We start from the raw sequence: 23,632 nt of genomic DNA on the forward strand, positions 1-23,632 counted from the left end.
CTGGTTGCCACGGGCACTTCCGGCGCGCGGTCACGTGACTCTGGGCGCTTCCGGCGCGCGAGTTCCTGTGGCGCGTGGGTTCCGGCGGAACCGCGGCCTCGCGGCGGCGTTCCGCGCCCCGCGGCGGCTCCGCCATGGCCTCCACCGCCCGGCGTGACGCGCCCGAGCCGCCCGACTTCGGTATCCTGAAGCGGCTGGCGCGGGACCAGCTCATCTACTTGCTGGAGCAGGTCCGGGCGGGTGGGGGGCGCTGGAGAGGGCTGGGAGCGGCCGCGGGGGTCGGGGCGGGGATGGGGCCCGGGGTGCGGGGTTTGTCGGCGCCGTCCCACGCCGCCCGACCGCCCGCAGCTGCCCGGCAGGAAGGACCTGTTCATCGAGCCCGACCTGATGAGCCCTCTGGACCGCATCGCCAACGTCTCCGTCCTGAAGGTACCGCGGGGCCTGGGGTCGGGCCCGGGGGTGCCGGCACTGCCCGCTGACAGCCCCGCGCCTCGCCCCGCAGCAGCACGAGGTGGACAAGCTGTACAGGGTGGAGAACCGGCCGGCCCCCAGCACCAGCGATCAGTGAGTGCCGTCCGTCTGCTCGGGATGTACCTCCCTGCGCCCACGGGAGATAAGGGGGCAGCTCTCACCCTGTCACCCTGTTCCCAGGCTCTGCTTCCTCGTGCGGCCGCGGGTCAGGACGATGCGGTACATTGCAGGTGAGTGCCCTGCAGGCAGCTGCCTGTGACCTGTCATTGGCTCACAGTCCTCTGTCGTTGGTTCACGATCCCTCAGCTCCGCACCCTGCAGGCGCTCTGGGAAGGTCAGGATGTGGTGTGCGGGTCATCCCATGCTGCCCTGACTGCAACTCTGCACTGCTAGTACCTTCCGGCCCCCATAGGCCACTATTCCTAGGCTGGAAAATGGCCTTGTTCCCAGTTCTTCTTTCTGCCTGGGTGCTGTGAGGAGCAGTGCCCCACACCTCATCCTAGAGGACAAGTTGTGGCAGTTCAGGATCGCGGGCAGTGTTTACAAGGCCTGCATGGGTGTTGTTTGCAGACATTGTCAATGCTGACAAGATGTCAGGGAGGAGCCGGAAATACAAGATCATCTTCAGCCCCCAGAAGGTCAGTGCTGCTTCTACCCCCTGTGGCCTGGGCTGACAATCTGGGCTGACAGGAGGAAGATTGGGGCCCTGCCTCTGGTGGAGTGTGACTGGGGATCTTTTCTTGTTTTGCAGTTCTATGCCTGTGAGATGGTGCTGGAGGAAGAGGGAGTTTTTGGCGGTAAGTAGGACTGTGGTGCCCAACACTGTTCCCTCATGGCACTCTGACCACCACCGAACCCCAGTACCAGGATCTCCTGGAAGGAGCAGTGGTTCTGCCTCTGCCTGGGCAGAGGAAAGGATGAGTCCCTTTAGAGAGGACCCATCTCTGTTTTCCTCCTCTGCATGAGGAGTTGCCAGGATTCCTGGGGGTGTTTTTGCTGGGGGTAGCTGACTGTTGCCTTTTCCTGTCCTGCACTCAGATGTCACCTGTGATGAGTGGTCCTTTTACTTGCTCCCCTTGGATGAAGATATCATCAGTATGGAGCTGCCTGAGTTCTTCCGGGACTACTTCTTGGTCAGTAGGGATGGTCTGCTGGGTGCTGCCTGTGGAATGGCAGCCCTTCTGTCGCTTGTCTGTGGGCCCAGGATAGGAGGGCTTTTTTCAGGAAGCTAATGTCCTGCTCAGTCCTCCCAGCCCTCATTGCAGGCTGCTGCCTGCTGTCCTGGGGAGGATTTTGCATGGGGCAGCCACTTGGATGTGCTGTGGGGGCTCCTGCTGAGTAGCACTGGGCACCCAGCGTGTTCCAGTATGTGTGGAGTGGGACTGAGCCCACAGACCCCCAGCTCCGCTTTGTGATTGAGGCCCCTGATGCATGCAGTTATTTCCAGTCCGGCCTGCACAGAACCACGTCCTAATGCTGCTGTGCTCCCTGCAGGAGGGAGATCACCGCTGGATCAACTCAGTTGCTCGAGCCTTGCAGCTGCTGAACTCCCTGTACGGGCCATTTAGCAGGGTCTATGGGATTGGGAGGTGTGCCAAGGTAGGTATGGCAGGGCTTATGCTGTGCTATCACCTCTGGAGTGAAGGTTGGTGGGAGTGCCCCATTTCCTGTGCCTGAGCGGAGGCTGCGCAGGGAGGGCTGCAGCAGCGCCCCCTGCATGGCTGGGGACTGTGCTGGCACCAAGCCCCTGCTGTGTGCTGCAGCTCTTGGAGAACCGAGGGCTGCCCTGTCACGGGCATCAGCAAGGTTGTCCCCTCACAGATGAGCTATGAGCTGTGGCGAGACCTGGAGGAAGAGAGTGAGAATGATGGGCAGGGTAGAAAGCCAGAGATTGGGAACATCTTTCTCATGGACAGAGGTAAGGGCTGGCACCGGCTGGAGTGAGATGCAGCAGGACTGGGCCTGGCAGGGGGAACTGCCTGGGCAGCAAATGGGTCCTCATTGCAGACATGGACTACGTCACAGCGCTGTGCTCCCAGGTGGTGTACGAGGGGCTGGTGGATGACACCTTCCGTATCAAGTGTGGTAGGTGGCAGGGTCAGTGATGGGGTGACGTGGGGCTCTCCTGAGGTTTGTGCTTGGTCCTGGTGTGGGATGGTGCACGAGGATGGTGCACCTTGCACAAGGGCAGATCTGTCTGAAGGAACACTGACGTGCGGAAATCAGACCCTATAGCCAGTAAGGATATAGAGCAGGTATGTGTTTATTGGTGACGTGCGTACACCCTGGTGCAAGGGGGATCGCTCCACCTAACTTGCACACTGTCAGGAGAAATTGTGCTACAGATATAGGTCGAACTAATACATAATCAATAGTTGACAGGAATTCAGATACATATTCATTACATTCCCAAGAGCCCATTAGCATGCAGTCCCTCCTCCCCTTGCGTGTGTGTAGTAGGCCGTGATGATGAAGGCTCATAGTCTTCCTCGCAGAGGCTCATAGTCTTCCTTGCTGCAAACTTCTGACCCCGCAGGGAGGGCATCCCCCGAAGCGGTTTCAGCTTGCCCTGTAGACATCTAATCACCTCCCTGCCAAATGTTTTTGAGCTGCTCTCCAGTCCTAATCTTTATGGCCTTCATCCTCCTTGTTATTCCAGACCTGGTGTCTGTGAAAGTGCTTGGAATCCCTTGTTTTCTAACACTCTCTACATAAACTCTCTCTATTTGCCCCTTATTTCTACTTTGTGAAGCTACTTTCCCTTTTCTTGCTGTGAGGCCCTTCTTTCTATAACTGCACGGTCCTGTTCTCACTCTTCAACAGCAGGACAGGTATTACATATCTCTGCAGGGATGTCACTAGTGCTGGGGCAAAGCAGTTCCGGGGAGACCTCATTGCAGCTTTACAGTGTGTGAAAGGGACTTATGAGAAAGAGAGAGATCTTTTAAAAGGGCACGTAGTGATGGAACACAGGGTAGGGGCTTTAAACTTAGTAGATTTAGATTAGACATTAGGAAGGAATTCTTGTCTATGAGGACAGTGAGGCCCTGGCATGGGCTGCCTAGAAAGGCTGTGGATGTCCCATCCTTAGAAGTGCTTAGAGATCTGGATGGGGCTTTGGGCAGCCTAGTCTAGTGAGAGTGTCCCTGCTAATGGCAGGGGATTTGTAACAAGGCCTTTAAGGTCTTTTCCAACTCAAACCATTCTGTTGTTCTGTGATTCATACTATGATTCTGCAACTCTTCATGTTTCTCTGTAGGGAGTGTGGATTTTGGGCCAGAAGTCACTTCTTCTGACAAGAGCATTAAGGTGCTGCTCAATGCCCAGGACAAGGTGAGTCCTGCTTGCGTGGCAGCAGGCCTTTCCGGCACTCTGCAGGGCACCGGGGGGAGGCTGAGCAGAGATTGGCTGGGCACTACTGGGTCTGGAGGCTGCGGTTGTGATGGGCTGCGTGTGGAGATGGAGAAGCAAAGTCTGTGGGCACAGCCTGACCTCTGTTGTCAGCACCACCCCTGCAGGCAGAGCTGAGTTGTGCTCGAGGGGCAGCAACCGCACCGGTAGGGTGCAGCCTCTTCTCACTGTCGGTAGGGGCAAACGCTGGCTCCTGGCTGGGCTGTGCTGACCTGACCTGAGCTGTGGTGGGGCAATTAGTTCTGGAGCTGCGGTGCTTTCTGCAGATCTTCAGCCAGATTCGGAATGAACACTTCTCCAGTGTGTTTGGCTTCCTGAGCCAGAAGTCGCGCAACCTGCAGGCGCAGTATGATGTGAGTAGAGCCTCATGCTGAGGGCTCCCTGGCCTCATCCCTCCACAGCTGGGTCACTCCCTGGATGCTCTCACTTCCACAGCGCCGCCAGGGCATGGACATCAAGCAGATGAAGAACTTTGTCTCCCAGGAACTGAAGGGACTAAAACAGGAGCATCGCTTGTTGAGCCTGCGTAGGTGCTGGGACAGCAGGGAGGCCCCAGCTGCTGCAGTGGGTACCTGGGCCCTAGGGAAGCAGAGGGTTGCAGGGCCTGGTAGTCCCTAGGAGGAACAGAGTATCTGAGCTGTGGGCAGGGCAAGCAGGGGGTGTTGTTACATGCATGTGCCTGCAGTGGGACTGCATGCAAAGCCTGTTACAGCTCCAAAGTGGAAAACTCTTGGCTGTACAGATATAGGTGCCTGTGAGTCCATCATGAAAAAGAAAACCAAGCAGGACTTCCAGGAGATGATCAAGGTTGAACACGGTGAGGGCCATTCCCTGTGCCTGTTGTTGCCCCCCCATCCTAGCTCTGGCTCTTCCACCTTTGCTCTGATGCCAGCCTCATTGCCCCAGGTCTGGGCTGCCTCACAAGCTGGGTGCCCCCTCCAGGCCTTTCATGTTCGGGTGGGCTGTGAGGTCCCCGCAGGGCTGACATAGGATAAAGCTGGCAGCTCAATATTGTGAGCCTTCCCCTTTCCCCGAGGCTGGGGGGGGGAGGCTGAGCCCAGATTCTACCTCAGTTAGCTGGTGAGAGCCCCAGGGATGGGAGAAGTGACTGCCTCTCCCCCCCACCACAGCTCTACTGGAGGGTTTTGACATCCGGGAGAGCACCAGCTTCATTGAGGAGCACATTGACCGGCAGGTAAGAGCTACTCCACGCCCCAGGGCCATATGTGGGCTGGCAGCCTGCTCATGGCACCCCCTGCAATGCAGGTGTCCCCTATTGAGAGCCTGCGCCTGATGTGCCTGCTGTCCATCACGGAGAATGGTGAGAGGGAGTCTGGGAGCTCGGTGGACGTCAGCACTGGGTGCACTGCACTGAGCTCACTGCTGCATCCCCACAGGTCTCATCCCCAAGGATTACCGCTCCCTGAAGACCCAGTACCTGCAGGTGGGTGTGCCTGGGGCACTGGGCTGCGGTGCTCACCGGGGCACTGGGGCTGTCTGAGCAGGGGCTGCCCCCTCTGCTTGCCCCACTGAAACGGCCTGCTGGGCTCCTGCGTGTCCTTGAGAAAGTGTCACACTGCTGTCTTGCACAGCTTTGTGCTGATCTGCCTGCTCCCTCCTCAGAGCTATGGGCCCGAGCACTTGTTGACCTTCCACAACCTCAAGCGCATCGGACTGCTGACTGAGCAGGCAGCTGGAGAGACCCTGACAGCAGTGGAGAGCAGAGTCAGCAAGCTGGTGACGGACCGAGCAGCAGGTGAGAGCCTGCACTGCAGGAACCCCAGGGCAGGAGAATGCATCCCAGGGGACTGCTGTGCTGAGAGGCACACGGCATGGCCCCACAGCTGGCACTGCTACCCCACCTCTTCCAGCGGTGCCTGCACAACCACCCTCAGCCTGGCTCGTGTGCAGTTGCTGCAATGCATTCAAAGGCTCTGAGCCATTTCCGGTCTTGTTTTCCAGGAAAAATCACAGATGCATTTAATTCCTTGGCCAAGAAGAGCAACTTTCGAGCCATAAGCAAGAAGCTGAGCTTGGTACGTCCTCTAGGGGCTGCTGGGCTGGCGGAAGAGCTGTGCCCAGCCTGTGCCTGGCCCCCAAGGCTCTACACCCTGAGCTGCCAGCCAGGCGCACGCACTGTGCGGGAGCTGGGCTGGTGCTGGGTGCCCCAGCTCACGTTGCCAGCCGCAGCTGCTCTGATCCTGCTGCAGGGGCGGTCCCTGCTGCTGGCCTTTGCTGTCAATATCAAGCAGTGCTTCCCTGCAGATTCCGCGGGTGGACGGCGAGTACAACCTGAAAATGCCTCCGGACATGGCGTACGTTTTCAGCGGGGCCTACACTCCCCTGAGCTGCAAGATCGTCGAGCAGGTGAGCCGTCCCGCGTGCCCTCCCCGAGCAGAGCGCTGCCCGGTCCGCCCCTGCGGGGGCTGCGCCGCCGCCTTCCCTGCGCGGCACGGCCCTGAGCCCACCCCGGCCCGCAGGTGCTGGAGCGCCGGGGCTGGCAGGGCCTGGAGGAGGTGGTGCGGCTTCTGAACGGCAACGAGTTCGCGATGGCCGGTAGGGCCCGGCGGGGGGCAGGGCGGGGGGCGGTGCCGGGGGTCGGTGCGTGCCACCCTCTGTGCCCCGCAGACGGAGCGCCGGAGGACGGCGCGGGGGGCGACGCGCAGCGCGTTGTCGTGGCGGTGTTCCTGGGGGGCTGCACCTTCTCCGAGATCGCCGCTCTCCGCTTCCTGGGCAAGGAGAGAGGTAGGACGGGGCGCTGCGGGGAGGGGGGGGGCAGCGCGGCCCGGCGGGCGCGGAGCACGAGGCGCTGTGCCGCCCCCAGGCTGCAGGTTCATCTTCCTGACCACCGCCATCACCAGCAGCGCCCGCATGATGGAGGCCATGGCCGAGGCCAAGGCGTGACCCCGAGCCGGGGGGCCGGTGCGGGCGGGCCCGGGGCTGCGGGGTGCCCCGTTCTGCTCAATAAACGCCGCTGCCCCTCTCCGCCTGGGCTCGGTTTGTCCCCGCGGTACCGAAGGGCGGCGCCTCCCCGTGCGGGCGTCATTCAAAGTCCGGCGATGCGCGCGTTTCCAGGTCACGTGATCGGCACCAACATCGGCGCGTGCGCAGTGCGACGGAGCGGAGTTCAGAGCGGCGCGACGTAGCCGTTCTCGCTCGCGATTGGATAGAAGTCCCGAAGGCGTTTCGCTGCCATTGGCTGGCACACGGCTTGGGGCGGGACCCGAGCGGCGGTTGTGGGCGGGACTCACCGCGGCGCTTCAGCCAATGAGCGCCGCCGGGAGGCGAGTTTGAATCGGCAGCCCCGAACGGGCGGCGGTGACTGCGGAGAGCGGAGCCATGAGGAGGAGGTGCGGGGCCGCAAAGCGGGCCGGGGCCGCGAGCGGGGATGGGAGCGGGGATGGGAGCGGGGCAGGGGCCGCGAGTAGGGGACGGGGCCACGGGTAGGGGATAGGAGCGGGGCCGGGGCTCGGGCCGCTGGACACGGGAGCGGGGCGGGGGGGGCGGCGGCGTCCCCGGGGCTGTCGTGCCGCTCAGGCCCCGCCGCCCGCAGCGAGGTGTTGGCCGAGGCCGTGTCGTGCCTGAACCGCGCGTTGTCGGCGCTGGGGGACATCTGGGAGGAGATCGGCATCCCCGAGGAGCTGCGGGTGGAGCGCACCGGCGCCGTGAAGAAGCACGTCAAGGTGAGCGGGGCGCCGGGCGGGGCGGGGCGGGGAGCGGCGGCCTCAGCGTGCGCTGACCGTGCGGTGCTGCAGAACCTCCTGGACATGATGGTGGCGGAGGAGGAGCACCTGAAGGAGCAGCTGCTGAAGAGCGTCGCTGCGTACCGAAAGGAGCTGGACGGCCTCTGCACGGAGCTGCAGGCGGAGCCCTTCCAGGTGAGGGACGCGGCTCCCCGCGCAGGTGGGCACAGCCGAAGGCTCTCCGCCCGCCCGCCGGCGCTGTGTGGCGCTGCGAGGCGGCCGGGCGGGATGCGGTGCTGTGTGTGGGGCGCTGCGTCTGCCCGGGGAGGCCCTGCTGAGCCCTGAAGCTGCGTCCCAGCTCTGCGCTTTAGAATTTGCGAGTGCCTGGGTTACATCCGAAAACACCGCAGGGAATAAGGCCCGATCCCTGGCTTCCTTTAGACAGAGGAGGGGAGCACCATTCTACAGATGATGAAGGATTTACATACCCACGTGGAGGTATTGCTGAAGCAGAAGAAGGACAGAAAGCGGGAGCTGAAGGCTCTGCAGGAACAGGACAAGAACCTGTGTGACATCCTCTGCGTGTCCAACTTCAGCATCGATGACAGCGCCGTGCCCAGCCTGGACGAGCTGGACCGCTACCGACGCCACGTGGCCTCCCTCAGTGCAGAGAAGGTGAGCAGGAGGGGCCCGGACTTCTGGGGGGGGGGGGGGGGCTGGAAGGTGCCCACTGGGTCTTCATGGGGCTCCTCACCTCCAGGAGCGAAGGCAAGAAGAATTTGTCAGCATCAAGCGGCAGGTCATCCTCTGCATGGCGGAGCTGGAGCACAGCCCTGACACCAGCTTCGAGCGGGACGTGGTGTGTGAGGACGAGGAGGCCTTCTGCTTGTCCACAGATAACATTGCTAACCTCCAGAGCCTACTGCAGCAGGTACGTTGGCACCCTGAGCTGGCACTCCTGTGACTGACCGCACTGTGGGGGCTGCCTGGCAGCACGCCATAAAGGCTGCTGTGTCTGTAGCGTGCCCGTGTGTTAGAATGTATTTCTAGAAGCTTCTGCTTGGAAATGTTGGAGGATGAGCAAGGGGTGTGAGAGCTGCAGTCTGTGAGCAGCCTCCCTGCATCCTCAGCGCCAGACTGTGGCAGTGCTGAACTCACACCTTCCCTCTGCAGCTGGAAGCACGGCGGGCACTGAATGAAGCCATGTGTGCAGAGCTGCGCTCCAGAATCACTGAGCTCTGGGAAAGGCTGCAGGTTCCTAACGAGGAGAGAGAGGCTTTCGCGGTGCACATGACTGGATCCAAGGCCAAAACCAGGGAAGCTGTAAGGACCACCTGATGGCCTTTGGGAGTGGGAGGGCAAAGGAGGGGCAACTCTGAGTTTCACACTTGTTTGCTCATCTGGAGTGGAGAGGCAGCTTCTAGCAGTCAGGCATAATGCAAGCAGGCCGAATCCTGCCTTCAAGGACTGGGGAAGCTGGGAGTTGGTGCTGGTGGTTGGCTCGCTCAGAGGTGGCTTATGCAGAAGTTGTGTTCTGCTCCTCTTCCATTCTTTTCTGAGCCTGTGCTGTGGTTGTGTTGGCAGTTGAAGCTGGAAGTAGAACGTCTGGAGGAGCTGAAGCTGCAGAACATTAAGTCTGTGGTTCAGGCGATCCGCGCAGAGCTGGCTGAGTACTGGGACAAATGCTTCTACAGCCAGCAGCAGAGGGATGCCTTCGGTCCCTATTATGATGGTGGGTGGAGGCTCTTCCTGTAACTGACTCCCTTGAGGGAGCTGCAGCAGACCTGCTGCCAAAAAGGGCTGCTGAGTGATGCGGGGATCTTGGGTGCTTCCTGAACGTGCTGCTGTATCTCTCCAGAGGACTATACAGAGGCCTTGCTCCAGCTCCATGATACTGAGGTGGGGAAGGTGAAGAGCTACTATGAAACACACAAGGAGCTGTTTGAGGCTGTTCAGAAATGGGAAGAAAACTGGAAGCTGTTTCTGGAACTGGAGGTATTGGGCAGTGCTACGTCTCTGGTCTGTGTGTGGAGGTTGGTGAGGGAATGGGATGCTGTGCCTGGAGCACTGATGTGACCAAGGTGCAGAGTTTGTGCACCTCTAAGGTGACTTCCTCTAGGGCCCGTGGGAGTGCTGGGCAGTGAGGCTGGGCCCCGTCTCATTATCTCCTGACTTCTTTTCTGTGCTAGAGGAAAACAGCTGACCCCAGCCGCTTCGCCAACCGTGGGGGGAGCCTGCTGAAAGAAGAGAAGCAGCGAGCAAAACTGCAGAAGGCTCTTTCCAAGGTAGGTACAGACCTGGAGAAGAAGCTGTAGTCCTGAATAGGTACATGTAACACAGGCCAGGGAGAAGCACAGCACTTGGAGCACCAGCAAGGGCTGTCGCTGGGCAGGGAGCTGCCCGCATCCAGGATGACAGCTCCTACACTGCCCTCCTGTCCTGATCAGCTGCAGGAGGAGCTGGAGAGCAGGATCCAGGCCTGGGAGCAGGAGCGTGAGGAGCCCTTCCTGGTGAAGGGACAGCAGTTCATGGAGTATGTGACAGAGCAGTGGCAGCTGTATCACATGGAAAAAGAGAAGGAGAAACAGGAGCGGGTGAGTGCAGAGCTGAATGTGCTATCCTGGCCTGGCACCAGGCTGTCAGCGGGGAGAGCAGTTCCAGCCCAGGTTCCCTGCCAGCTCCCTAGGGCAGGGGGGCTCTTCCGGCTCTTTTCTGGCTCTGTATGCGGTCACCTTCTTCAAATAGCAGGGCAGGCGGCTGCCCGCATCTGTGTTGAGCCCCAGCTGCTGCAGAGCTGTAGTGTTTGCACCTGTCCTTCCCCTGGCACTGGACACTGAGCAGAAGTTGCATGGTGCTTGCAGCCAGCTGCGTGCTGCTCCTCTGCTCAGATCTGTGAGCATAGATCTTTCGTACAGCACCTGAAGAAAAGCCGCCAGATTGAGACAGAGATGATGTATGGGAGCACCCCAAGGACTCCTATCAAGCGCCGACTGCTTGGCCCCCACACGCCTGGCAAAGTAAGGAAGGTAAACTGTCCATGTTGGGCATGGAGTGCTTGGCTGAGACCCTACCAGGGCTTGAGCTAGGCAAGTGCTGGGAGAATAATGCTGTTTAGAGCCTTCTATCTGGGCTTAGTCTCACAAGGAGATGCCAGAAGGGGCCAGGCATATTGCAGCAGCAGCATAAGAGAATCTTATGCTGTAAACGGGTACAGGGAGCGGGCTGCGGGCACCTCTGTTCTCTGTGGGGACAATGGGATGTGTTGCCCTGCTCTGGAGCCAGTGCTTCCACTCTGGTTTTCCTGGCGCAGAGCATCCCTTGGCTCCCTCCCCACAGTCTGTGTGCTCTGCTCTCCTCCAGCTCAACGGCACTTCCCTCTCCACTGCCACTCCCAACAGCACCATTCGTTCGGCTTTTGGGGCAACTCTCTTCCATTCACCAACGTCTCGGCTGCCACCCTCTGGAGGGAAGGTGAGAGGCTTTATGGAGCATGGGTGGGTTGGTGCAGTGCTGCTGTGCCACACCGCTGTACAACACTGGCAGGCCAGGTTGTGCTCAGCTGCCACCTCTTGGGCTACAAAGGCTGCTCTGTTGGTACCTGCTATGCTGGGCAGCCACGCTGCTGGTAGGGTGTTTTGGGGACCAATACTGCCTGAGTTTACAGGAGGCTGGTGGTAGCATACAGGAAATCTCCCTCCAACCCTGATTTCTGAGCCTTAGACCTAAGATGCAGGGGTTTAGGAGCTCCAAGTGCAGGGCAGCGGCCGCAAGTCCAGCACCGTGCTGCAGGCTGCCCTCAGCTCACACATCTGTCTCCTGTCCCACAGCTTGGCCAGGCTCGGACCCCCATCCGTGTGGCTGCGAAGCCCCCCCGGCCCAGGCACAGGGAGCGGAACAAGGAGAACCAGTCACAGCTGAACGGAACCACCCTGAGCGGTGGGTGCAGCCCCGCAGCCCCTGCGCAGCGTAACTACAGCGTTAATTCTGTTGCCAGCACCTATTCTGAGTTTGCGGTAATTCACCTCTTCTGAACGTGCCTCCCCTCACTGGGCTGCACCCGGGCTGTGCTCCCCACTCCTTCCAGAGCACTGCAGGGCCACTGCTGTGCACAGCCCAACCTCTGCCCTGCGCAGAGCGGCTGCTCCTGCCAGCACCCACGGCACCAGCTGCTGACTCCGTGTCAGGAACTTCAACTGAAGTTTGGTGACCGAGGCCAAGCACTGCTCCATCGCCTGCAGGCCCTGAGCAGCCCAGTGGGGATCTGACGTTTACACAGGAGGACGGTGATGCTTGGCTCCCGCCTGCCCCTGCAGGAGCAAAGCCGTGCCTGTGACACAGTCCCATTGTGCCAGGCCTCCTGCATAGCCCTGCTGTAGCAATGCAGCCATCCTCCAGAGCTGGGTCTGCTCTGAGCTGCTTAGCAGGGAACCTCTGCGTGGTTTGATGCAGTATGTCATGGAGGGCGTGCCCCATTCCAGCTCAGAGAGGCCTGGGTAGCTGGCAGCAGCAGCACTCTGTTGCTGTACTAACAGTCACTGGGGGAAGGGAGGGGGGGAGCCTTTTCCTGCAGCCTGCATGGCTTCATCAGTGCATGTGCTGTGCTCTCAGCTCACAGGGATGGATCCCTGTTCCACTTGTTCTGTGGGTATGAGGTGTGCTGTCTGCGCCCACACCATGCCTGTGCTCCTGCTTCCCCTCCCTGCAGCCGAGGGCCACCTTGTTGGTGCTGAGAGCTGCCCAGGACCAGCACTGTGTGTGCTGCCAGCTGCAGGAGGGAGGAGTCCATCTCCTCACCTGGGGCTCTTTGGGCAGCACATACCATTGCTTTTCTGGGATGCTCCCAGTTGTCTCCCAGCTCCTGGGAGCAAATCCTTTCTCCTGAAGCACGAGGGCAGGGCTTTGTCTTCCCAAACAAACAAGCAGCAGCTCTGTATCTGTGGCCCTCTCCCACCTCATCCCTCTCTTTGCTTCTGTTCACAGCGTGAACTCTCAAAGGCCTCCAGGTGTGATACCAGCTCCCGCATCCTCAACTCCACCACCACCAATGCTTTCTGCTGAGGTGCTGCCATGGGCTCCAGCTCTCTGTAGTCGTAGTGAGTCATTGTTCTGGCAGCTCCTGGCCCCAGGACCCCCTGCTCTCGGTTTAACTTTTAGTGAGCTCCCGGGTCAGCCCGGCTCTGCAGCACGGAGGGGTTCCCACCTGCGAGGGCAGCGGCTGCAAGGGACACTTTTAAAATATTGTTTTTATTTAGGGAACTCTTGCAAATGTTTGTGATTAAAGATTTAAGATTTAAAGACAGTCTGGGGGTAGTGTAGCAGTGGGTGGTGGTGCGAGGACACAGGGCTCTGCCTTGCTCAGCGTGCACTGGGACAGACAGGACCAAGCACAAATTACTTTACAGTGCCTGTAGCTGTTGTCTCCCAGGGTCTTCCTCTGTCACCATCACATGAGCTGTGTTTCAGCCAGGGCTCGCTTTAGCCAGCACACTGGGCTACAGCCTGGCCTCAGCATATCATCTCTCCTAGGAAGGCAGTGTGGGCGCACCTGTGTCCTGCAGGTGCCCTGTGCTCCTGGAGCTCACACTGCTTCCCCGCATCCTCCGTCCTTCCTGAAGCATGCAGAGGCCGGGGCTGGAGGCATCGTCCCAGCAGCTACTTGAGCTGTGGTAGGACCAAAGCCACCAGCCTCCAGTGCTGCCCCTTCCCCTGTTCTGCTCCAGCTGCACTCAGCAGTAAGACATGCTGGTTGGTAGTTTGCACCTTTCTTAGCTTGGTCCTTGAACATGACTAATTTGCACCTTGTTATCACTACAGCCCCCCACCTGCTATTACTTACACCCCAAGTTCTGTCTCCTTACGCTGTAACTGTATATACTATTTATGAGAATAATGCATATCTGTATATATAGCCCCTGCTGCTTGTGTGTTTGTTGGGATGACCAAAATCTCCGTTCTCAGTGCCTGGAGGGGGCAGAGGGAGGAGTGGGCACTTCCCCCCCCTCCCCTTGTCCCTCTAGGGTCTGGGACAGACAGAACCATCCTTTGTAAGCACCATGAAGCACTACTGCTGCTGTTACAAAAAAATAAGATTTAATAAATACATTCATTCTGCGTCACCTTCAGCCGCAGCGCCTCTCCAGCCGGGGCTGCAATAGGCAGCAGCACTGAGGTCAGGGATGGGGGCTGAGCTCCCTACGGCAGCTCCCAAGCTCAGTCCCAGCTTGCAGGGCCAGGGCTGTGCTGGGTGCATGGGAGTCCCGCGCCTCTCCCTGCTGCAGGACGCAGACATACGTGTTCCAGGGCCCGCACACCACCTCCTGTGCCCGCAGCCCCTCAGCCCAGAGCTGCTCCACACGCCGTGGGTGGTCACAGCTGGCACGGTCCCCGTGCCCGAGCTGCCCGTATTTACCTGCAGGCAGAGCAGTGCACATTGGGACCTGGTGCTGCCCGGTTGGAGGGATTCACCTCTCCATGAAAGGTGGCAGCACCCCAAACCAGCCCCTATATAAGCAATAAAGGAGTAAAACCACAGAGCAAAGGCAGTGCTTACCCCAGCCCCAGGTGTACAGCTCTCCACCTCCTGCAACCAGGACAGTGCCATCAGCCCCAGCCGGGGGCTGCAGGACCCCCCTCCATCCCCAGGCACTCACGTGTGAGCGCAGCCGTGTGCCGTGAACCGCAGCTCACCGCAGCCACTGCCGGCTCCAGCGGGAGGTCCAGCAGGGCCGGGAAGGCCTGGATGGAGATGAAGGCAGCGCCTGGCGGCTCCCCGGGCAGCAGCGGATCCTCGGGCCCTGCACACAGCACCGCTCAGCCCCACAGCTGAGCCCAGCACTGCTGCAGCCCCACGGTATCCTCACCTGCACCCATGTCCTCATCCTCTGCCTGCTCCTCTGCCACCGCCCGGGAGGGCAGCCCCAGTTGGCCCGACTCGTTCCAGCCCCACACATAGAGGTCTCCCCCGTCTGTGCAGGATGTGTCCCGGTCAGGGCACAGCGGGAGCTGCCACCCCGTGCCCCAGGCCAGCACCGAGCCCCTCACCGCTGACACAGGCCGAGTGCCACCCGCCAGCTGCCACCGCCCGCATGGGCACACCGCCCAGAGCCTCCACCAGCCGCGGCTGCTGCTCGGATTCCAGGCTGCCGTGGCCGAGCTGCCCATGCCTGTGGGGAGACACACGGACAGACAGAAGGGCACAGACAGATGCCTCCTCCACCACCCCTTGCCCTGTGCCTGCTGCCCCTCTGCAGCTGTGTGCAGCTCAGTCCGCAGGGGCTGCACAGTGCAATAGTTATATGCAACCCAGCAACACATGACACAGCGGTAAAGCAGTCCCTGAGTTTACACATCGCTCCCTGATCACACCGCTGCAGTCTGAGCTTCGGTCACAGCGCCGGCTCAGCACAGCCGCCCCTTCAGCCCCCGGGCGCAGACCTGGAGGGGTGGAACTGCCTGCAGGGCCGGGTTTGGGCTCAGCTGGAAGCAGTGCCGGCCAGCAGAGAGCAAAAGGCAGCAGTGCTGAGCACAGTGCAGGGACACGGCCAAGCACACAGCAAAGCAGCAGTGGCTGTGACTGTCACAACCCTTACAGGAAGTGGAAAGGGCTTTAAAAAAACAAGAAGTCCATTTAGAGAGAAGGGCTGGAGTTGCAATCAGAAAGGTCAGTGAGGTGGAAGGGTGATATAGGAGCGTAACAGCAAAAGGACTAAGGGGAAGGGAATGGTGTCACAAAGAAAAAGGAAAGTGCTCACCCATCTCCGAAGGCCTGGGCTCATGAGGAAAACTGCACCAGGGAGGGATCTCCAACCAGAGCTCCTTCCCCAGCCACAGCCAGCCCTTAAATGGGGCCTAAGACAGGTGCAGCCAGGCTCCACCCCCTTCCCGTCCCACTGCTGAATTGCCTTCACCTGTGCTCCAGGGCTGACTGGTCCTTTTCCCGGGTGCTCAATCAGTGGGTCAGCTGTGACTCAGCCGTTCCCACACAGGTTGGGGAACGGGGGGGGGGGGGGATCAGATTTGGGCGGGTGCTGCTGAGGGCATTGCTGCCAGCCCCACACCTGCACGGCTGCAGCTGCCAGGGCCCGGCACAGCTCTGGGTGCAGCCTTCTGAAGTACACAAACCACGTGCAGAAACCTTTCCTTTGACGGCGAGGAAACAACGATGTTAATATCCACAAATGCAAGCACCGCTGAGCTGTCTGCTATGACAACAGCCACCAAAAGAGCACTGAACAGAGGGCGTGAAACCAAACACAGCTGCACCGCCCCGAGTGCTGCAGGAGGAGCCGGTCCTGTTTGCACCGTGCTTCTCCATCAGCTCTGTCTCGTGTAAACAGCGAAGAGATCAACAGGCAAACCTTCCCACAGAGCTGCTGGGCCTGCCGTGGGCAGGATGGGACACACACCGACACCGTGGCTGTGTCGGTAACAGCACAGCCAGGGACAGCAGCCCCCCGAGCCCAGCACGGGCAGTGCCCTCCCACCCCACGGCGGCAGCACCCAGAACACCGCCAGGCCCCAGCGGGGCACTCAGCGTCTGCAGGGCGCAAGGAGGGACCGAAACTGAAGTTACTCATTGCAGTCAGTGTTTATGTGTAGCAGCAGCACGACGAACAGGAGCTCGGGTTGCTAACAGGCGCGCTTACCGCTCAGCCGGCTCCCTAAGCAGGTGATCCCTTCGCTATAGCTGACAGTGCTGAACAGCCCGCGGCCACCACGGAGCCCCGAACCCACGCAGCCGAACGGCTCCGCCACACCTCCGCCCCGCGCCCCGGCACCCCCGCTCACCTGCCGCCTCCCCAGCCGTACACCTCCCCGGCCGCTCCCAGCCCCACGAAGTGTTCGTGTCCCAACGCCAACGCGCGGAGCGGCAGCGCTCCGGGCAGCGCCGTGTAGAAGGGCGGCCGCGGAGCCACGAAGCCGTCCGGCAGCAGCGGTAGCGCGGGGCGCGATCCCGGCGGCAGCGCTCGGCTCCACGCGGGCTGCCCCCGCAGCTCTCCCCGCAGCGCCGCCGCGCGGGGCCACGCCTCCACCGCCGCCTCCCGCAGCAGCACCGCGTGCGTCTCCGACGGCAGCGCCGCCACGCAGTCCTCGGGCAGCGGCTGCCGCCGCCCCGCGCTGAGCACCTCCAGGCCGGAGCCTGCGGGAGCGGCGGGGTCAGCGACCCGGGGGGGGGGGGGGGGGGGTCCGGTCCCCGTTGGGAACCGAGCACCGAGGGGCGTCAGACGGCGGCAGCGCCGAGGAGTCGCGGGGCCGGGGGGGGCTCACCCGTCTCCAGCACCGCGTAGCTCCACGCGGGCCACACGCGGCGGATGCCGTCGCTGCTCGGCTCCAGGCGCTGCCGCCCCGGCCCCGCGTCCCCCGCCGCCTCCTCGGCGCTGAGGCCGAACACGAACCAGGAGCGGCGCGGAGCCGCCATGGCGAGGAGAGGGGGGGGGGGGGGGGGGCGGATGGGAGCGGGCGGGGCCGGACGGACGGGAGGCGGGGCCGCCGTTGAAGAGCAGCTTTAGTGCGTGGTGCGGGGCCGGGACCCCGGTAAGGCACAGGCGGTGGCGGAGGCGGCGGTGCGGCGCCAGCATTGCGGTGTGCCACCCCCCGCAGTGGCGTGCGGCCCCCGGTGGACCCCGAGCAGCGCGGCCAGCCCGAGCGGGGCAGCATCACTGCTGCCGGGGGTTGGGCTCGATGAGGCCGTACGCCACCGCCCGTGCCAGGCTCTCCTGGGCCGCCTGCGCCACGCGGGGCTTGTCCTCGTCCTTGGCCAGCACGGACAGGATCTCCAGCATCTCGCTGGCGATGAGCTGCTCGGCCACCTCCCGCGCCGCCGCCATCATGTTCATCACCACCACGGCCCCGCGGTGCTGCAGCTCGGCGCTGGGGCTCAGCAGCAGCGCCTGCAGGATCTCCAGCCAGTGCACCGTCTGCGGGCACGGCCCAACACACTTAGAGAGCGGGACACCCAACCCCGGGCTGGATGGCAGAGGGCCGCCCCTGCGGGCAGCACAGGCTGCCCCCACACTCACCACCCGCGGGATCCTCTTGCAGATGGGGGGGTGCAATGCTGTCAGCATGGCCAGCGTCCCCGAGGCCGCCCGCCGCAGCTTCTCGTCCTCCTCCCCGCTGTACAGAACCATCAGCTTCAGGCGGTCGCTGCCCTCATCCAGGAACAGCTCCTGCACCTGCAGGCGAGGCGGGGGGCTCAGGGTGCAGTGCAGCCCAGGGCAGGCTGCACCCCCCGGCAGACCCGGCCCTCACCTCCTTGCTCATGGCCATGTTGCACATGCACTCGGTGGCAGCCAGGCGGATCAGCTCGTGTTCCTCAAACATGTATCCCTCGATCATGGGCACAGCCCTCTCCTTCACGATCTTCTGCCTGTGGCGGGGCAGCACTGAGCCCCTCCCGCCCTGCGCTGTCCCCCCACCAGCCAGAACAGCCCAGCCTCTGCCCCACGCCCCTACCGCAGCCGCTCGCTGATGCCAGCCAGGTTGGTCAGTGCCATCAGCCCCTCAAAGTTCTCCAGGCCTGAGCGCTGGAGGTGCAGCAGGCTGACCAGGGGCCGGACCACCTCGTAGATCTGTGGAAGACAGCAGCACAGGCCTGAAGCTCTTCCTCTTACAGAGCAGGGGCTGTGTGCAGTAGAAAGGCAGAGCTCACACAACCAGGCCTAGGCAGTTAGGCCATTATGGACACCACTGTGCCTCCTCAGCCCAATGCCCTCCCCAGGCAGACACACACCTGTCTGCAGCAGCAGCAGCGAGGCTCCATCACAGCCCCTTCTGCTTGCTGCTCCCCTGCAATAGCCCAACTGCCCCTTGGGCAGGTCCATTCCCCAGCCCACAGCCATGACACCGACCCGCTCTCCGGGGAACGCCATCTCAGGGTTGGAGGTGATGGTGATCTTTGCCAGGGCCTGAGCTGCCTTGGTCTGCCCCACCTCCGTGCCCTCCAGGGACAGTGGGATGAGAGCCTGCAGATGGAGATGCATCAGCCAGGTCACAGGGGCCCCAGCTGTCCCAGCGCTCATGTATGAGCTCCAGCCCTCCTGCAGAGCAGGCCAGGGGCACTGTGGCACCTGTCAGCTTACCTTTCCTCCTCCTTGTGCGACCACACAGCCTCGGTCCTCTGCCTCCGCCACCAGGGCCAAGAACACCCTGCAGACACGGCAGCAGCAGTTGGAACTGAGGACTTGCCATGCTGAGTCCCAGCACCACCCAGGGACTAACAGCGAGCCCAGGTGGTGCTGGATGCCCACACACCCCCTCCTGCTTCCAGAAGCTGGGGTTCACCAGAAGCACCAAGCCTGGAGGCAGGGCAGCCTTACAGCAGTTCCCACCACGCCCTGCCCCATACCTGGAGATCAGCTCCCGGCAGGAGTTGGTCAGCGCTGGGTTCTCACTCTTCACCACACAGGCCAGAGCAGACACCACACCAGCTGTCAGCAGCTTCCGCACACGTCGCTTCACAAAGTCTGGCTTGTCCTGTCCCAGAGGCAGGACCACCACTCACTTTGGAACCAGCACACAACCTGCCACTGCTGCTGCTACCTGACCATGCTCATCTCCCCAAAGGCATCAAGGTGGTACCTTCAGACACCTCTGTCCCACCCACACATTTTTCTGCGGGGCTGCGGGTCCCCACAGCTCCTGAGACCAGCCACCAGCCATCCCCCCCCTCACCTTAGGGTGCTGCTCTGGAATGTGCTGCTTGGCATACTTGGCCAGTTCCAGCATCTGTGGGTCTGGCTCCTCGTGGTCATAGCTGTTGGTGCAGTTCACCAGTGTGGAAGCAACAGCATAGAGAACACTCCTATCTTCTGACTGCAATGGTAACAGAACACTGATTGCAGCCACGGCAAAGGACATATGAGGGCTTGAGCCCAGTCAGCAGCACCAGACCCCTCCACACACCGCAGCCACAGCCCCACAGTCCTCTCCAGTAGGAGGGGAACATGGGCACGTTCCTCCGGCACCAGCATTCCCCCCACCCAGGTTCCCCACCACAGTGCTCAGCATTCACCTTTGTCAGCTGGAACATGGCCTGCATTGCTGCCTTGTCCTCTACAAACTCCTCCTTGACGTCAGCATCAAATGTTAGATAGGCCAGGCCCTCCACAGCCCAGCGCCGAGTCCCGGCATCAATTGCCTCATTGCACAGCCACCTGCAAGATGGTCCCCATCAGTCCATGCTGCAGACACCCGCCCAGCTCCTGCTCCCATCACACCCCACGATTCTCAGCACTCACTTGCGGCACTGCTTGGCTAATTTCATTGTCGAGCCCTCAGCAAACTGCTTCATGCTGAAGTCGGTGCCTCCAGCAGATCCCAGCTTGCACAGTCCCTGTGGCCAGAAGCAGTGTGAGTGCAAGAAAGGCCGTAATGTCCCAGACACCCCTGTAAGAGCCCCCAACCGGTGACAAGATGGCAGCAAAGCCCAGCCCCACCCAACAGCTCAGTGTAGCTGCTCCTCCTGCCCTGCTGTGCTCACCACCAGTGCACGGATGCGGATGCTGTCCCTCTCACTGTGCTTGTAGATCTCCTTGAGCAGGCTGACCCCGTTGGCAGTGATGAAGGACGCACGCTTGGCCTTGTCAGCTGCGTGGATCAGTGCCTCCACTGCCACCAGCTGGTGGGCTTCGCGGACAGAGGCGCAGAGGGACAGTATGCTGTCCATGATCCCCTCCAGCTCCAGCACCCTGTTCCCAGCTTCCGAGGGGCCCTGCAGCAGGCACGACACTGTCTGGATGGCCCGCAGCTTCCCAGCCAGTTCCTGCCCCTCGAACCAGCTCCTGCATGGAAGAACATTCAGAAGGATGAGGCTGATCCCGAACACTGCCTCCAGTGTGCACCAAAAAGCTCCTGACCGAGAAGGACTCAGTCCTGTGCAGCCCCAGGGAATCCCAGGCTCACCTCACATAGTCCTCACACAGGTGGTGGAAGTTCTCCCTCTCAGCATCGCATTTCAGGTCATCATAAAGCTTGCTCAGAAGGACTGAGGCGCTCATCCGGCTGTTCTCTGTCACAGGCAGGCTGTCCGGGGCCCCACACACAGTGCTTCCCACCTCCAGGATCTTCTTCAGGCCTAGGAGCACCCAGAGCTCAGGTGCCTGATGAGGTGCAAAGAGGGGTGCGAAGGCACCTTGCAGAGCCAAAGCACACAGCACCCCAAGGCAGAGGGGTGTGATACCCCAGTGAGACGCCGCAGCCTGTTTCACTCACCCTGGTCGATCACCCAGAGAGTCATGCTGTTGTTGATATCCTTTGGTGACTTCCTGGGCACCACCTTGATGAGCAAGTTGAGGGCATTGTCACGGCCATGAGCAGAGGCCCCTTCCAGAGGTAGCAGCTCCAGGAGATCCTTGATCAGCACTTTCTGTTCCTTGGAGGAATCTTCCAGGAGAGACAGTGCCAGCAGTCAGTGCCCTGTGCACAGGCCTTACCCCATCACAGTAAGGCTGGCAAACCATGCTGTCAGGACAAGGGGCTCCTGAGCCCCATCTCAAGGTCATATGAATCCAGGCCCAGTGGAAGGGAGCCGCAGCAATGTAAGCAGCAGAACAAATCTCCCTTTAGTGTTTCCCGTACCACATTGGCCAGCTGGGGCAGCAGGCACTCACCAAGCACCACTGCATCCTCCTTGCCACGGAAGTCCTTCTGCATCCCCTCCTTCAGAGAATCGAACATCACGTGCAGAAGGTTGCAGGCAGCCAGGGAAACCTGCTCGTGCTCCACACCCAGCACTGCGGAAAGACGTGAGGACCCCAGCTCTGTCAGGATGGCCATGGACTGTAGGTAGAAGCAGAGGCATTTTCTGGACAATTTGGAGAAACTCTGGCACTCCCCAGCACCTTATCAGGATGGCTCCTCACAACAAGGTTCTCACAGCTCAAGCCTAGCAAGTAACAAATCAAAGCTCCACTGCTTAGCAGAGCTGTGGCCTGACAAGGGCAGCAACGTCCCCTGGTCTGACAAACTTCACAGCCTTCCTAATGTGGACATCCCCTGCTCCAGGACTCCTCACACAGGAGAGCTGGGCTCTGGAGCGACCTACCCGGGAGCGGTGCCCAGAGCACAGCCCCACCAGGGTGCGCAGGGCCGCCAGCATCAAGTCAGCCTTGGCTGTGTCAAGCAGCTGCGTCAGGAGCCGCACACCATCGCTCTGGAATATTTTCTCTGCTCCAGCCTCCTCTCGTGCCAGTACAATCAGGTTCTGCGCAGCCTGCGAAAGGAGAGGTGCATTTGGGTCACCAGCCCACCAGAAGAGAGCTCCCTGCACACAGGGAACTCACCAGCAGGGAGCCCACAGGGCAGTCAAAGCAGCCACAAGCACCCAATCACCATTCCCAGTCTCCAAGGAGGGTATTCTGCTGGCAGGAAGCCCAACCTCCATAAGACAGAAAAGTTCAGCCAGCAGCGCTGACCTGGGAGTACAATTCTTTCCACCCAAGCCACCTTGCGTGTCCTGGCGTTCAGACCTTTTGCTTTTTGTCCACATCCTTTTCTTGAGGATCCAGCAAAATTTGAAACATCTGTTCCACCTTCGAGTCTGTACAGGACATGGTCTTCATCTGAGACAGATCGGGAAGAGCAGCTCAGCCCTCGCTGCTCCCTTGAACCGACTGCACCCAGAGGGCACAGCAGCAGCCCTCGCATCATTTACTCCTCACCTTCTCATGCATGCTGCTCCCCAGGGTGCGCAGGGCCTCCTGGAAGGCCTTGTTCTTGGGCTCCAGGCTCACACACCTCTGCAGGTCGCTGACAGCCTGGTCCAAACGGCCCAACTTCTGCAACGCCTGACTCCGGCGGAACAGCGCCTTCATGTCCCGGCCATCGGCTTCAATGGCTGCAGAGGAGTGAGGAAGCTGTCACGGAGGCCCCGCACTACTCCATCCTGCCCCAGTGAGCAGCCACACCTGACAGTACCTTTAGATGCATCTGCCTCTGCCTTGGCATAATCCTCCTGCAAAGAGAGTCAGTGAGAAGGAAATCTCGGCACGCTGCCCATGGGGGCTGCACTCACACCCACCTGCTGCGCACACTGCTTCACAAAGCAAGCAAAGAAACAGCCGTGGAGTTCTGGGATGGAAACAACGCCCCGGAGGACCGGAAAGCAGCACAGAGCTGTGTCCTGCCCCTCCCAGAACACAGCCCATGCAGGGTCCCTGACGCTCCCCATTGCCTGACGCTTCTTGAGCCCCCACCTGAGCTCCCACAGCTCACCGCACTTCACCCACAAACAGCTCCCCGACAGGAAACCAGAGATTCGGGGCTGCCCGAGGAGCAGGCCCGGGGTCCCCGCACACCCTGACACAAACAGCAGCCCGCTGGGGGTGCAGAACACCAGCCACCAACGGGGCCAAAAAAATAGGCGCAGAAGGAAGACTGCCCGTCCCGAGGACTGCCAGGCAGCGCTGCACAGAGCCGAGCCCAGCCTATCCCGCCCCACCTGCCGGGCAGGTCGCTGCCGGCCCGCTCCCCGCCCCCCCGCTCTCACCAGCTTCAGGTAACACGCGGCGCGGTTGCGGTGCAGCACGGCGCGCTCCGGCTCGGCCTGGCAGAGGCTCAGCGCCTGCGTGTAGGCGGCGAGGGCCGCGGCGTGATCCCCGGCCTGGAACAGCGCGTTGCCGCGCTCCCGGAGCTGCCCCGCCGTCACCTGCAACGGCACCGGACGGCATAGGGCAGAGTCCAAGGCCCGGATGAAGCCCGACGAGACACCGCGGCGGCCCCGTGCCCCCCGCCCACGACCCGGCCTCCGCCCGGCCCCGGCGCGGCGCTCCCTTACCGTCTCCTCCATCGCGCTGCTGTCGCCGCGCCCATGACGTCACCGCCCATCGCCGGGGGAATCCGGACGACGCCGCCGCGTCACGTGACGGAGGGCGTCGGCAGAGGCGTGGCGAGAGCGGGCCTGCAGCGCCCCCCCGCGGCCCGGCGGTGCACTCGCCGGCCACGTGCGGCCTCGTGAGAACCCCCCCCACCCCGCGACCCCGGGCGCGACCCCCCGCGCCTCTCCGTTTCCCCCACCCCCGAGAGGCCCACGCCTGCCCCCACCCCGCCGCCCCCCCGATCCCCTTATC

At 61.5% G+C, this 23,632-nt stretch overlaps 4 protein-coding genes across 10 annotated transcripts; 2 read left to right on the forward strand and 2 right to left on the reverse strand.

Moving 5' to 3' along the window:
- The first annotated feature begins 67 nt into the window (after nucleotides 1-67).
- On the forward strand, nucleotides 68-6,867 carry VPS33B (VPS33B late endosome and lysosome associated). 2 transcript variants are annotated; one of them, XM_015292119.4, is made up of 23 exons: nucleotides 68-230; nucleotides 349-429; nucleotides 503-564; nucleotides 652-701; nucleotides 1,042-1,109; nucleotides 1,223-1,268; nucleotides 1,510-1,604; nucleotides 1,966-2,070; nucleotides 2,293-2,389; nucleotides 2,479-2,556; nucleotides 3,731-3,804; nucleotides 4,149-4,235; nucleotides 4,318-4,408; nucleotides 4,625-4,699; nucleotides 5,013-5,077; nucleotides 5,149-5,203; nucleotides 5,280-5,326; nucleotides 5,506-5,638; nucleotides 5,845-5,918; nucleotides 6,148-6,249; nucleotides 6,363-6,438; nucleotides 6,511-6,627; nucleotides 6,707-6,867. In XM_015292119.4, the coding sequence occupies exons 1-23, from the start codon at nucleotides 135-137 to the stop codon at nucleotides 6,784-6,786; spliced, it is 1,854 nt and encodes a 617-aa protein (XP_015147605.1). In that variant the 5' UTR covers nucleotides 68-134; the 3' UTR covers nucleotides 6,787-6,867. The 2 variants fall into 2 exon arrangements, with proteins under 2 accessions (XP_015147605.1, NP_001026519.1); NM_001031348.2 differs by having other exon boundaries at nucleotides 95-230; nucleotides 506-564.
- Nucleotides 6,868-7,165: 298 nt separating this feature from the next.
- PRC1 (protein regulator of cytokinesis 1) lies at nucleotides 7,166-13,681 on the forward strand. Of its 4 annotated transcripts, none has more exons than XM_046899090.1 (14): nucleotides 7,166-7,232; nucleotides 7,436-7,565; nucleotides 7,638-7,760; nucleotides 8,007-8,240; nucleotides 8,326-8,496; nucleotides 8,739-8,888; nucleotides 9,150-9,297; nucleotides 9,424-9,560; nucleotides 9,755-9,850; nucleotides 10,013-10,159; nucleotides 10,481-10,591; nucleotides 10,926-11,036; nucleotides 11,393-11,578; nucleotides 12,546-13,681. In XM_046899090.1, the coding sequence occupies exons 1-14, from the start codon at nucleotides 7,222-7,224 to the stop codon at nucleotides 12,621-12,623; spliced, it is 1,833 nt and encodes a 610-aa protein (XP_046755046.1). In that variant the 5' UTR covers nucleotides 7,166-7,221; the 3' UTR covers nucleotides 12,624-13,681. The 4 variants fall into 4 exon arrangements, with proteins under 4 accessions (XP_046755046.1, XP_046755047.1, NP_001073221.2 ...); XM_046899091.1 differs by having other exon boundaries at nucleotides 11,393-11,501; NM_001079753.2 differs by having other exon boundaries at nucleotides 10,481-10,582.
- RCCD1 (RCC1 domain containing 1) lies at nucleotides 13,634-17,395 on the reverse strand. Of its 2 annotated transcripts, none has more exons than XM_040706714.2 (7): nucleotides 16,833-17,395; nucleotides 16,353-16,704; nucleotides 14,607-14,728; nucleotides 14,426-14,530; nucleotides 14,216-14,300; nucleotides 14,116-14,145; nucleotides 13,634-13,974 (listed from the first exon to the last, which is right to left on the reverse strand). In XM_040706714.2, exons 1-7 carry the CDS (start codon nucleotides 16,981-16,983, stop codon nucleotides 13,971-13,973), a joined length of 849 nt encoding a protein of 282 aa, XP_040562648.1. In that variant the 5' UTR covers nucleotides 16,984-17,395; the 3' UTR covers nucleotides 13,634-13,970. The 2 variants fall into 2 exon arrangements, with proteins under 2 accessions (XP_040562648.1, XP_015147679.2); XM_015292193.4 differs by having other exon boundaries at nucleotides 14,216-14,359.
- On the reverse strand, nucleotides 17,053-23,367 carry UNC45A (unc-45 myosin chaperone A). 2 transcript variants are annotated; one of them, XM_015292187.4, is made up of 20 exons: nucleotides 23,341-23,367; nucleotides 23,053-23,211; nucleotides 22,482-22,518; nucleotides 22,226-22,401; nucleotides 22,034-22,126; nucleotides 21,610-21,777; nucleotides 21,176-21,344; nucleotides 20,778-20,948; nucleotides 20,469-20,640; nucleotides 20,047-20,347; nucleotides 19,805-19,899; nucleotides 19,579-19,720; nucleotides 19,239-19,379; nucleotides 18,913-19,040; nucleotides 18,647-18,713; nucleotides 18,416-18,529; nucleotides 18,021-18,136; nucleotides 17,817-17,934; nucleotides 17,585-17,740; nucleotides 17,053-17,482 (listed from the first exon to the last, which is right to left on the reverse strand). In XM_015292187.4, exons 1-20 carry the CDS (start codon nucleotides 23,350-23,352, stop codon nucleotides 17,222-17,224), a joined length of 2,796 nt encoding a protein of 931 aa, XP_015147673.1. In that variant the 5' UTR covers nucleotides 23,353-23,367; the 3' UTR covers nucleotides 17,053-17,221. The 2 variants fall into 2 exon arrangements, with proteins under 2 accessions (XP_015147673.1, XP_015147671.2); XM_015292185.4 differs by having other exon boundaries at nucleotides 17,053-17,503.
- Nucleotides 23,368-23,632: the final 265 nt, after the last annotated feature.

The sequence above is a fragment of the Gallus gallus genome, chromosome 10, assembly GCF_016699485.2.
Source record: "Gallus gallus isolate bGalGal1 chromosome 10, bGalGal1.mat.broiler.GRCg7b, whole genome shotgun sequence".
Lineage (NCBI taxonomy): Eukaryota > Metazoa > Chordata > Aves > Galliformes > Phasianidae > Gallus > Gallus gallus.

Excerpts from the sequence above, each read along its gene's own strand:
- VPS33B (XM_015292119.4), top strand. The coding sequence starts at position 135 with ATGGCCTCCACCGCCCGGCGTGACGCGCCCGAGCCGCCCGACTTCGGT. Across the intron at positions 1,269-1,509 it reads GGAAGAGGGAGTTTTTGGCG|ATGTCACCTGTGATGAGTGG; the intron begins GTAAGTAGGACT and ends TCCTGCACTCAG. Across the intron at positions 5,078-5,148 it reads AGGAGCACATTGACCGGCAG|GTGTCCCCTATTGAGAGCCT; the intron begins GTAAGAGCTACT and ends CCTGCAATGCAG.
- PRC1 (XM_046899090.1), top strand. Across the intron at positions 8,241-8,325 it reads CCTCCCTCAGTGCAGAGAAG|GAGCGAAGGCAAGAAGAATT; the intron begins GTGAGCAGGAGG and ends CCTCACCTCCAG. Across the intron at positions 8,497-8,738 it reads TCCAGAGCCTACTGCAGCAG|CTGGAAGCACGGCGGGCACT; the intron begins GTACGTTGGCAC and ends TTCCCTCTGCAG.
- RCCD1 (XM_015292193.4), bottom strand. The coding sequence starts at position 16,983 with ATGGCGGCTCCGCGCCGCTCCTGGTTCGTGTTCGGCCTCAGCGCCGAG. Across the intron at positions 14,729-16,352 it reads TACGGCTGGGGAGGCGGCAG|GCATGGGCAGCTCGGCCACG; the intron begins GTGAGCGGGGGT and ends GTCTCCCCACAG. Across the intron at positions 14,360-14,425 it reads GGATGAGGACATGGGTGCAG|GGCCCGAGGATCCGCTGCTG; the intron begins GTGAGGATACCG and ends TGCTGTGTGCAG.
- UNC45A (XM_015292185.4), bottom strand. Across the intron at positions 22,127-22,225 it reads GGAGCAGCATGCATGAGAAG|ATGAAGACCATGTCCTGTAC; the intron begins GTGAGGAGTAAA and ends GATCTGTCTCAG. Across the intron at positions 17,741-17,816 it reads ACATGGCCATGAGCAAGGAG|GTGCAGGAGCTGTTCCTGGA; the intron begins GTGAGGGCCGGG and ends CCTCGCCTGCAG.